The sequence below is a fragment of the Malurus melanocephalus genome, unplaced genomic scaffold (genome assembly GCF_030028575.1).
Source record: "Malurus melanocephalus ecotype Western Australia unplaced genomic scaffold, MMel_1.1 scaffold_367, whole genome shotgun sequence".
Lineage (NCBI taxonomy): Eukaryota > Metazoa > Chordata > Aves > Passeriformes > Maluridae > Malurus > Malurus melanocephalus.
Genome location: NW_026623599.1, coordinates 418,215 through 431,089, shown reverse-complemented (window position 1 = coordinate 431,089; position 12,875 = coordinate 418,215). Strand labels below are relative to the sequence as shown.

The 12,875-nt window shown below is 44.1% G+C and overlaps 1 protein-coding gene across 1 annotated transcript in view; it reads right to left on the bottom strand.

Annotated features, from left to right (window-relative positions):
- The window catches only part of BMP7 (bone morphogenetic protein 7), a 40,026-nt gene extending 30,636 nt beyond the window's left edge, over nt 1-9,390 (bottom strand). Inside the window, exon 1 of the mRNA XM_057378603.1 lies at nt 8,480-9,390. Within this exon, the coding sequence (XP_057234586.1) occupies nt 8,480-8,996 (517 nt within the window). The 5' untranslated portion in view covers nt 8,997-9,390. The remainder of the gene's footprint in view (nt 1-8,479) is intronic.
- Nucleotides 9,391-12,875: the final 3,485 nt, after the last annotated feature.

The window sequence follows — 12,875 nt, the reverse complement described above, 5'->3', positions numbered from 1 at the left end:
CTGGATAAACACTGTCAAAATGAACCTGAAAGGGTTGTTGTTGTTGGTTTAGCCCTTAAATAATTATGAGTTTGTCTGTCTAATTACAACGTAATCTTGTTTAAACGTGGATGGCTATTTGCACTATCTCTTAAATGATGTGGAAGCAGAAACACTGAGAAAAAAAAAAAAAGCTCACAGTTCTTCCACTTTAAGAGAAGGAAAAATGAGTTTTWACTCCTGTAAAATTTAATTCGACTTGACAACAAAAGACTCTGACTTGGAAGCTACTGTGGTAGGATAAAGATGATAAAGAATAGCGTGGGACCTCCGAGATGCAACAGAAACTTAATCCTCCACGGATAATATTTTTCAAACAGTTTAGAAATAGTTGAAGGTAATTTACGGGAAGACTTGAGTGACAAAGCACATTACTTGGAGTGCCTTTCCTTCTCTAGGCACTTTCTAAATTCTTTCTCTTTCATTTCTTTACTCTCAGGAGACTTTTAAAGGCAGTGAACCAAAACAACACTTTGTTTGTTGGTATAGCACAGGGCTGGCACAGATGGCAGACACTGCACCTGTTCCAATAAACTGGGGAAATGGAGAGATAAACCATAGCACTCATTAAGAGGAATCCACTGAAACATGAACAATTTGTATTTTGAATATCTTCCAGGAATAAAGGGAGAAATATATAAACAGACTTTGTTATTACCATCATCAGTTTAAAATAAACTTTGTTTAAAGGGAACTTCACATTTGGTTTATGTACAAAGGCAGGCATACCACTAAAGATACTATGATTATASTTGATTTTCTTTAAGAAAAGCAAATGATTTTATCTAGCTGCTCCTATTCTTCTAAAGAAAAATTACTTGTTGGCAGTTTAACCAAAATCAGTTAATCCCCCTGTTCCTTAGTTGTGGCAGCTCTTTCTGCTTTTACATTTTCTCACGTTGAGTTATATCACAGTCTTACAAACTAGTTCAGAATGATCAGAGGAACAACATAAACTAAAGTCCATCTGCTCATCTATTAATAAATAACTAAAATTATTGGGGTGGGGGGAAAGTTGTTTGGATCATTAGTGGAAAAGTTGTTTGGATCATTAGCAACAAAGTTCCCTACAAAATAGCTTTTTTTTTCTAGGGAAATTGCTACGTAATATCTGACAGATTATTTAAAAATTCTTAAATGAGAAGAAACATTAAGTAACAGTTCCTCAAAGGCCAAATTTTTTCAAACATTTGCCTTGATCATCMTAGCTTGTGCTGTTCAACATCCCATACATCTCCCTCAATTTCTCTCTCTCACACACACACAGCATTAAATACAAAATGTCATGAAAATTCCTAAGTATCATTTAATGTTGGCAGCCCTGCTCTGTAAAGCCATTTATATAAAACTGTGGTTGGCAGCTCTCACTCTTCCATGGGAACAAATTAACATTGGCATTCCAAACACAGGAAAGTAAGGAAATTAGAAACACAGTTTATACTTGGCCAGTGCTTTGAAATACTGTACCATGCTACTGATGTCAATTAATGAAAAGCAGAATTTTGCAGAGAGGGTCTGGTTTTGAAACACATTAACACACGTTCAACATGTTTGCACAGGAACTGGATTGTAAGCATCTCGGTTCCAAAACAATAAAGCAATTACACTCAAACTTGTATTCTCAAAGTTGCCATTAATTCGATCCACTCAGGCTGGATCATGAAGGATTTTCACTGATTYTGAGATGTAGATGACACAAATGTTTAAAAAGGAGTGAGGCATAATGTGGTGGGGATTATACCCTTGATGGTTTTTATCTTATGTGTTGGAAAATCAGGTATATTTATGGATAAATAATGGAATTGTAGAACAGATACCCAAATAAAGGGGGGCTCAGCAAACTTTGTAGTCCTTATAAATTTAAAAAAAAAAAAAAAAGGATTTCCAAGAGGGCTTTTTGAATTGAAATCAGTTCAAACTTTGCTACCTGCAACCTTTYTTGTAGCAAAGATTTTTACTGACAAAATCTTCAACACCAAAAAAATCTAGATGGCAGTTTATCTCCTGGCACATTTCCACTGACTTCAGTGGAATTACTCCAGCACGGAATTTGGCCCCACAGTCTTTACAAGGCACTGTTTATTTGTACTATGATTCAGATATTTTGATACCAGGAATCTTTCAGCACCGAAGTTTCTCCGTATGAAATATGTCTTGTGTTAAGAAATATCAGTTTCACATTTTTGTCAAACATTATTTGCTAAATTCTGTTTGTTGCGAGGGTGGGAATTCAGCTGTAGTGCAACAACATGGATCGGGCTAATAATGATAAACAGTGACTAATGGGAGCTGGTTCATGTTTTGATTGTTTGCAGCAAAGGAAACTTCCCTCAGAAACAATTTCAAGATTAGGAGAGAAAACTCTGTGAAGCCCKAGCACAAACTACTGCATGCTCATTATTTCAACACAGGGGCACTTCTTTGGCCCAATTCTGCTCTCAGCGGTGCTGGTGTAAATCAAGAGGGACTTTATGGGAATTACTTTGGACGTAGAGTTGTATAAATGAGACCACAGGGCCAGCTTCAGTAGAAATTTGACAATTTACACCAAATGAAGACCTAGCCAAGAATTTTCTCTGGGGTTTCCATTTTTCCAGACTTAAGCATGTGCAGAACTTTATCCATGTGATTAGTCCTTGTGTGTAGTCTCGTTTATTTCAAACAGTTGTGAAGGAAAATCTTCATCCTGAAACTAATTTAAGCAGCTCTCTCGTTTCTTTAGAAGTTTCTTCCATTTGGAGAAGAAACACATATATATATATATAAAACAGCATATTTTATTTATATATAATAAAGGTATGTATTTTTAATATTTATGTAGTTAATTCATGTAATRCTTTGATGTAGGCCCTAGAGAGGAGGACTGGAAAGGGTTTAAAATATCACGGTCTCTTAATTCTGTATATCAACAGGTAGTCTCTTTATCTGGCATGYTATCAACATTTGCTTATTTGTGCTCTTGCTCTGATGACTTCATCCATCCTTGCAATTTCTCACTGGTTTTCATCCACTTTGGACAATTTAGAGGCATAAAAYTAAATGTGTTATCATTTTAACCACAAATTAACAGTTTCCATATAAATATTAGCATTTCCTCACTTGGTTCAAGGATAGCAGCCCTAATGGCACTAACCGTATATTTGATTTAAACTAATTAAAACCAGGGGCTCTTGCAATTTAATATATTGATTTTACCAGTGGGACTTAAATCTTTTATAATAAGTGTACACAGCTGCAGCACTCACCCACCACCACTCTCAAACCTAATCCCTGCATTCCTCCTGACAATAACATGACAGGATCCACACATCCCAGTATTAGCCTTAACCCCGGTGACACTGCCAGAATGTATTAAACTAAAACATCACAGTGTCCCATTTAAAAGGAGCCTGTCAACAGCTCTGACTGGGCTTTAATAGTTATAATCTTTTTTTTAATTAATGTTTCCAACCACTTGTGTAACCTTCTCTCACACGTCTCTCTCCCCGCCGACCCGAAAAYGCGTTTCGGGCTGATTTCCAGGGAATGCAGCGCCTGGATTGGTGCTGCCCGTCCAGAGACCATTAAAGCTCCTTTGCAGGGGAAATTTTGGGACACCCACACACTCACAGGGACACACAGACACGGGCACAGGCACGGCACAACCGGGGCACGGGCGGGAGCAGGTCCTGCACRCTCCACTGGTGCCCAACTCCTGTTACCGGCATCACAAGACCTGGCCAGCAAGGCTTGTCCCCTTCAAAGCCCTTTAAAAACCCKTGTGTTTTGGCTTCTAAAGCGCAGCTCACAGAGGGGGATTCAGCTCCCCAGCACAGCCTGTGTGGGAATTGAGGAAAGACCCCGCTCTGGGATAAATCAGCCGCGTGAAGGTGGATGGGGATAATTTCCAAATCCTTTTTCCTGCGTAAGGATGTCTCTCCTTGGCTGTTCCTTTCTCTGCTACCAGCAGAGGTAAATAGTTCCTGTCCTGCTTTGCCATTTTTCATCTGGAAATTTGAAAATCAATTAAATTCTCTCTGGGATGGGTGTGTTCAGAAAATACCTGCTGGTCACTTGCTGCACAGTCAGTGTCCTTTACACTTTTACTTTGCTGCAAGATTTCTGCCTTAGCCAATGTTACACCACCACGTGCTGCACATATCCACACTGCCCAAAACAATTATGGGATGAACCTGTTCAGGCTTGAGAGCTTTTAACAGCATTAGGTGGACGAGGAGAAAAAAAAAAAAAATAAAAAAAAAGCCAAGGGTTTGGCCTAATGTATGGACAAACCATGTGATCGGGACCAGGCACCCAGGGCTAACTTTTAATCTGCTTTGTTTCAAGTGGGAAATATGCRAAGATCAAATAAGTTCAAATCCAGGTCAAATATCCTTGAGAATCTTTGATTTATATAAGCAGGAAAATGAGGTTTAAAAGAAGCGATTATGAAAGGGTTACTAAAAACACAGCTGTACGCGTACTCTTATATCTGAGGCTCTCCAAAGAAAAACTGTGTGACATCTATATTAACCTTTGGCTGTACACCAATGAAGGCCTGTAGTGAGCTGGAATGCAAGGCAGCCCCTTCCAAATTTTAACACAAGCCAGGTTACAGCTGCAAATGCCTGCAGCCCGTGCTCACTTTATAAAGTATTCCCCGAAGGAAATTTTTTAACTGTTATAGAATCTTTTTCTAATACCCTACAGTGTTAAAGCCTGTTATTAAAGGGCAAAGAGATGGTTCTCTATGCCAAACACTTGTCAACAAAAAGGATAGCCAGATGGTATGAAATAAAAGGAAACTTGGGGGCTCTTCAGCTTCTTGATTTATATTAACAAAAGCCACTTTCAAGTGCTCCTTCCAAGAATGACTAATTCCCCCCCCACTTCGTTTTTGCCAGGATTAAACAATGTTGTTCATTTTATAATCAACCACGAGACAAATTAACAAATTGCGTAGCACTTGTGCTGACTCTTTTAAAAATATTCTAAGCAAGTCTGTTTACCGAGGCAARTTTACCGGCATAAGGACAACGTAATTATTTTTAGAAGAGAAGGTCTAAGTCATCCAGAGGATGTTTACTCCTTAGCTGCTGTTTATAAACTTGAAATTAAACTTGTGCAAAAAAATGCTTTGCGTTTTTTCAGTGCCTAAAATGGATCAGTTTATAAACTGTACTTGGACAGGATCTGAACTGAAATTCTGAATGCTGAAATTGCAGTAATAAATTTTACAAAATTAGCCAGCAATTAACTGGCTGACTTAGTCAGACCACTGTGGCTAAATTCTCTTTTAATTTACATATAACTTCATTCTTGACACAACTCCATTCCCCATTCATCTTAGCACAGGTGTAAGCTAAGGCAAAATGTAGCCTGTAAATGAACTGGTTATAAATCTAAATCTAATTAGTTGTCAGGATTTTACAGTAAGTAAAACTTTACTTGGTACAAATCTCCCTAAAACGGAGCACCTGTATTCTGGCTCCTCCCTACCAATACCCAGCATAAATYCTCTGGAATAAATATATACAGTATCTCCATAGAAATCAATGTGTGGGGGGTTTGTTGTTGGGGTTTTTACCATGTAGCCTGGTAAATCTTGYGATGTATTTTTTWAAAAAATATTATTCCCTCTACAGTTGTACACTACATGGATGGAATATGAACAAGGCAAAAAGATGCTTTTTTAGATTAACATTTGGAAGCCTGGAATTGACATTTTTTATTCACTGAAATTTTAAAACACTATTTCTTTACTCGCTTTTACTTCCTCCCTGCTAAAATGAAACTTTATTTTTGCTGTGACACTTCCTCATTGTGATGGCTCTGATATAGTAATAAAAGCCTACCTGTGAAACGCAACGCTCACAGGGTATCTCTTACAAAAGTAGGACACAGTTTACTACAGCCTGCATTTAGGAATTCAGCTCTCCTTTAAAAGGGATCTTTGTAGAAAGTCTCYGGAAAAATTCAGTTCTACAATAGATCTTCTAATTTTCCCTGAACGTCATAGAAAACTGTACGTCTCAAAGCAGGTGTTGTGYTTGATTATATACGGAGTGAGTGGCTGCTCTAATTCATTAAAACCTCCATAAACAAGCCTGTCTTTGTCCTATAAGATGAAAGAGCAATGACTATAATGGGATGAAAGGTGTGCACGGTGATGAAGAAAGCTAYTATAGATCTATGTCCTTTTTAAACTCGTCCTGGCATGCACTGTTGACAAGGGAACAAAACAGCGTGGATAAACCTCCAAAATGTGCCTGGCTGGTAGTAATTCCACCTGTCCTTAAAAACACTGGRTTTTGATTGGGCTCTTACTACCCCCTGACCATGCTGGCAGCGATTAAATAAAATKATCATTTAGGTTTTTGCATAAAGARCACTCTTGGATTTCTGAGCTGACTACAAACCCTGGCAGGTTGAAATGAATGAATATATCCACTCCAGACATCACGCCCCATCGGGATGTCGATTTTCCAGGGTTTATGTCTCATACAGGTGAAACCTTTGTATGAAAAGGTAGACACAGATATAGCCAAAATGTAATTTTTATTTCACATCTACAGATTGATTCCGCTCCTTTGTATTCAAAATAGTCATGAACATTAATTCTTTCTTATAACTCTTCCGTGGGGTGARACTCTTCCTTACATCAGAAACGTGCTGCAGTTTCACTGATGATTCAGTAAATTACTATACCTGAGGAGCAGAGCTAGACTCCCTGCCATCATGTACTTACACATTTCATAAGGTTGCTTCCTCTCTACTGAAATTGAAAGGGAAGCGTGAATTTCGCTCTTGTTATTTTAACATCTTTTGCCTTCTGCTCTCCTTGCACTCAGCTGCGCACGATGTAGGACCCAAGAACCACGGAGAACAGCGAGGTCACCCTTATCTTGAAAGTCAAATATTTGACTGCCATTGGTACTTTTGACTGCTCAAATATTTGATTTTAAATGTATCATTGCTCATCGGCTTAAGTATCCAGCAGTGACTAGACAAACACTGTAATTCCAAATGGAAAGCACCAGCCCTGATAGAGCACAGCCCCCGGGCCAGATGTAATTCCGAGCTTCCCACGGTGAAGCTCCTGGCAGTTAATAAGGAGGTGTAACTCAGGCAAACTCGAGCTCTCCCACCGMGTCCCGTGGCTCCTTATCATGCAAGAATTGTGCCGGGATGGTTACCGTGTCTAATAATTATTAACGTGTGCCACCGAGCCTTTACAGCTGCTGATYTTTTCAAGTTACTTAAAGCGCTGGGATTAGAGTGGGGGTGATTTAGGTGGTGATTTAACCTTTGTTGCCTCCCAAGTTCCAGACAGTGGAAGTGTCCAGAACAGTGACATCCTAAAGGTGTTAATGGATTTATTGGAGATGGGGGTCTGTAATTCCTGGCAGGTTATGTGCCAGAGGTGTGATCCTCTTACACTTTGCGTTTCCCTTTGTTTGGGACAAAGTCCGATCTTTTTTTGGAAATACAGTTCGGGTTCTGCCTTGAACTTGCAGGCACCCAATCTGTGTGTGTGTGGTTTAAGAGCAGCACGTGAYGAGGTCTAAAAACAGATAGAGCGAGCCAGGTCTATAATTATATATTTAAAATAGAATGCGCACCCTGACAATGTTTTACTCAAATCCGGCCAAGTCAGTCCACACGGGTGTGCAATCTACAGCGAGCAAATAGAAATCAGATTGGGCCGTGGCATCCAATTAGAGAGGCCTAGCGAGGCGCATACAAAGCGTGCCAACTCTCGTATCGTTTGCATAAACCCGTCCACATGTGCTTGCGAAAAGAGGCGAGTTAGCGGCATAAACCGGGGTCAACAGGAAAAGCTGCAGGAGTAAATAAGGATTTACTACGGAATCCCTCCCAAGCCATTAGGAAAACATGTGCCGAGGGAGCGCGGCGCTGGGATGCCGCAGGGAACTATCCCAACCATCCGTCCCGGCAGCGCTGGTGGCTCCGCATCCCCACCAACACCAGCCCGGCACCGGGACCCGTGCCCCGCTCCTGCCCGGGYTCCGTGTCCTCCTCGGCCGTGTGGGATGTGAAGCAGACCCGCTAATCGTTCCTGTTTAACTCCTACCTGCAATTCCAACTTCTSAAGTGCAGCAACTATCAAAGGGAGCAGACGACAAAGACCTCGGTGTGTCGGGGTGCGTGGAGCGTGGAGGGAGCTCCCAAACGCGGTGATGGGAAGTCAGAGCCCGCTCTGGTGCTGCTCAAATACCTCCTGGCAAAGCGGCCACCTGTCCAAGGGCCGCTACCTGCCCTTCCTCGCCCCGGTGGGCTGTCACCCGCCGGACCCGYTGGGAAACAGCTCCCAGCCGGGGCAACCTGCGCCACCAGCCCCTGCCCTCCCGTCGGTGGCCAGGATCCCGCTCCAGCCTCCCCCCGGCGCGGTTCCCTGCCCGGTTGCCCCGGTCCCTGCCCCGCCGAGACCGGCACTCACCCAAGTTGACGAAGCTCATGACCATGTCAGCCTCGGTGAGGAAGTTGCTGTCCTGCAGGCTGGCCAGGGGCGGCCCCTGGGTGCTGAAGATGGGCTTGTAGGGGTAGGAGAAGCCCTCGCCGTCCTCGGCGGCGGCCCCCGCCGCCCCCTCCTCCACGGACATGGCATTGTAGAGGTCCAGCATGAACATGGGGGCCGAGTTGTGCTTGCCGTGGAGGTGCGGCCGCGGGCGGTGCGGCAGGCCGAGGATGGACAGGATCTCCCGCTGCATCTCGCGGCGCTCGGGGCCGCGCAGCCGCCGGTGGATGAAGCTGGAGTGCACCTCGTTGTCCACCGTGAAGTCGGCCAGCACGCAGCGCAGCCAGAGGGCGGGCGCGGCGGCGCCCAGCACCAGCAGCCAGGAGGCGGGCTGCCCTCGCCCCGCCACCGGCATCGCGGAGCGGCGGCGGCTGCGGCTGCGGGGCGGCGCGGGGGGCGCGGGGCTGCCCCTCCGCGGGACGCGCCCCGCCACCGGCATGCGCGGGGCACGGACGGACGGCGGCCCCCGCTCAGCCCCCGCGGAGGCGCCGCAGCCCGCTCATGGCCCGAGGAGGCGGCGGCGGCGGCTCAGCGGCACCGGCCCATGGACGGGTCGGCGGCTCCGGGGCGCTTCCTCCGGCAGCGGGAGCCGAGCGGAGCGCTGTGCCCGCGTTCCCGCACGGAGCCGTGTGAGCGGCGCGGCTCGGCGGGGAGCGGCCCGAGGGTGTCTCTGGTGGGAGGAGCAGGCAGCAGAACCCAAGCGCTCTCTCTCGCTCGCTCGCTCGCCCGCTCCAAAGCGCTCGGGAGAGAAAATCCCTGGAACTGCCCCGAGGAGGGACGGCTGCTCAGGTTGCTTTTCAGGATGTTTGTGGAGGCTGCGGGCTGGGCGAGAGGCTGAGCCGGTCCCGAGCGCCTAAATGAGCGTGAACGTCATTAAGGAGAAGACACCCCAGGAGGGAGGGCGGTTTATGTGTAAGGAAGGGGCCCAAACTCCCACAGACTTTAGAGATGCGAGTACAGCTGTCTGCACAAGCACGCGTACACACTTTTTCCCCCTGCCTACTCTTATTCTTTTAAAGAAGTACAGATCAGAAGAGACTGTCCGTGWCAGAACCAACACCATTAAATAATTTAAAACGCGATGATTATATATTCACGTACGTGGACACGCATGTAAGTCTCTGCGCACAGAGCCTCGGGTCACTTTTTCCAGCTCGCAGCGAGGAGAGTTAATGAAGAAGCGTTAGAGATCCGAAGGGGGAGATATTCTGTAGGAATCCCAAAACCAGCAAYGTTTACTTGAAATTAAACCATCAACCTGTGCACACGGCTGGTTTATGCCATTCCATTGCCCTGCACCTTTGCCTTCCCGTTTCCTTCTGCTCCCTGGTATGTGCCTTTGTGGGATACTGGCTTGAGATTGTCAGCTTCTTAAAGCAGTGACTTTTTAACTCGGTGAGTGCAACATCTGCAGTAATGGAGCCCCAGTCTCAATTAGCCCAGGTAGAAGCCTGTTGCAGCAGTAATTAATAATAATAACAGATAACAAATGTAGATTTCCAAATCTTACTTGGAAAGAAGGGGAGGTCAGGATGGTTTATTTGGGTCACTTTATAAAGCCTGAGGTAACTTCAGAAACCATACATATGTACATTAAGTTGACATTAGGATTCATTCCTTGGGCAGAGGAGGAAGAACAGGGGTGGAGGATAAAGGAGGTCAGCAYTTTTGGGGAGAGTTTTTGATAAATAGTTCATCTAATATTTTCAGACAAGCAGTATCCAGTTGTACCCAGCACCARATCCTGCAACTCTTGGAAACTGATATTCAGCACTTCTTTTAGCTCTTTATCCTTAAAATCCTGGTGTGAACAGCAGGTTGCCAGTCAAAAAGCTGCATGGAAACACGATGAATGATTTAATGTGTTTGTAGCCAGGCATGTGCACCTCTTAATAACAGGGAAAGGGAAACTGAGGCATCACATCGAAATGACTCACGGTGCTATTGAAATAGTGGTGGAACCAGCACCACTCTCAGCTCAGACCTAACACATGTTTAGGAACAGGAGGACAGAGTGGGGAGAGAGGTTGTGGAGCCACATCCACCCTGGGTAACAGGAGAGCACTTTCTACACTCGCTGGTGCTGATGGGGCTGCTCCAAAATCCCCCCTGCTCCAAAATCTCCTTCCCAGTGCTCCCCACTGATGCAAACACCAATTCTTGAGCAGTTGTGTCTCAGCTGCCCAGTTAAGATCAAACTCTCYGGTGTTTTTTGTACTTCCTGAGGAGCAGCACTAACCTGCTCTTCACCAAGCAYGTATTTGCCTAAATTTCTTTCCTGCCCAGGGTGTGGTTTCTAGATCAATTTAAGCTGATTTAAAGCCAGGCTCCCCCTGAGAAAGATGTTTGTTTTCTCATCCCACCCCAGCCTGGACCTTCAGCTGTGCAACCCCACCCCTCTCCAGTGCCGGTACCAACATTTACACACAGGTCAGGAAGCTGATTCTGTTTTTAAAAGGGTTTTTTTTTATTAACCATTTGTGTATTTCTTTTTGCTGAATTAATTTTCTGCTGGATCAGCTCCTCACTCTGCCTGACTCCATGATGTGGTGGAAGGAGGGAGGCCACAGGAATGCACAACTSGGGGCAAGGAGAGGGTCGGGCTGCCGTAGGAAGGGCAGACAGATGGTTTGGTATCTCTGCTCTGCCTTTCAGGGGCAGAYAACTTGATTTCTATTCCTTTTTTGTTCCTTGTAGACTGTTTTTCCAGGGTTCTGAGTGTTGGCCTTTCATGGCACAGCAGAAGGACAAGGAGCCTTGCCTTTGGCATGGATATGAAATTAAAAAGTCTGCGAGGGTGGAGCTGTGGACCAAAGAGCAGGTGCCCAAATTCGTTACATTTGAATCGCTTGTAGCTCCCATTTAAAAACTGACCAAACTTCAGGTCAGTGTGGTGTCCTGGAATGGCAACATGCTCTGAGAGAAACAAAAAGAAAAGTGTGGGAAGTTCCTCTGTTCACTCATTAACACCTCAGGTAGCTGCTCATGGAGCTSTAGGTGTCATTGGAGAAAGTGCAGAGAACAAAAAGCAAACCTTGAAACCCTTAATTTGATAAATTTCTTGAAAAAGTGATGCTTGAATCTATTTTCTTCTTGTTTTATCTGTTTAAGCAGCCTGTGGGTTAGGCCACATTCAGCTATATTTGATTTAATGCAGGTTATACTCTGAAAAGAGGGGCAATGTTGCTTTTATAGGAACACTTGGGAAAGTTGTCTCTTTTACACAGTATTTTCTGTGATTCTGCTGCACTGGTACAGCCTTTAATAAATGCATGTTAGTTTGCAATGAGGGTACTTAAAAAAGCCTAACAAAACCACTCTGGCAGCATGGGATGARAAAGTAAATTCATCAAAGAATAACTTTTTGATGTGAAGTCCTCAGCTCTTGCCTTCATCTTGCTTTGGGACACAACAAAGACCAGCTTTTATTCTGCTGGCTACAATAAAGGATGATGCAGCTCAAACTGCAGTGGTTCAGCCCTCAGATCTGAGCTTGAATTTCAAATCCCTTTCAAACAGAAAGGCAATCCAGTTTGTACCTTTTCTCATGGACAATGTCTTTCTCTTCCCTCATTTCCTTTGCCTGTGTAAACCCCATCCTGCTTCCTGTAGGATCAGTTCCACACAGGTTGTTGAAATATTGGCACCTTCATGTCACCGTCTTTCCTTCTCCTACCTGGATCAATTAAGAAACCAGTTTTTCCTCTTACCCTTCTCCACTTCTTTTGTGTATCCTCCTCTTCTTGAGAAGGAAAACTGAATGCTTGTGATGGAGTAATCCCTGTTTRTTGGCACTTGCTGCTTCAGATAATTTCTATAAAAACAAACTCCTGATGTTTCTGGTGATCTGCACAAGCCACGTTACCAACTGAGTAACTTTTTGATCTCTGTGAGATTTGTGTGCATGCTCTTAACCCAGTTTAGTACCAGCTACTACCATTTTTTTTTTGTTGTTGTTTGTGTGGAAGTTGTATATTTGAAAAGGCGTATTTAGGAGATAAATAAAGGGGCTGATTAAAAAACATGAAATGGACAAAAAATGGACAGGTTTGTGCTTGGTGAATTTGTTTGCCATGATCATGTACCCATCCAAAGCATATGCCTGTTGCAAAATTTGGCCATTTGCATTCAGTTTTACCAAATGGGCAGTAAAAAGTGTGGGTTCTGTTCAGAAACTCATTTAATGRCTTTTCAAAAATCAGACACAAAGCATTTTCCCCTCTTTTCTGCTGATTCAGTTTCAAGCTCCTTGTCTCCCTACTTTGATGTCCTCTTTTTAACTTTAACCATGGTTCTTTTCCATTCTGTTTTGCATCTT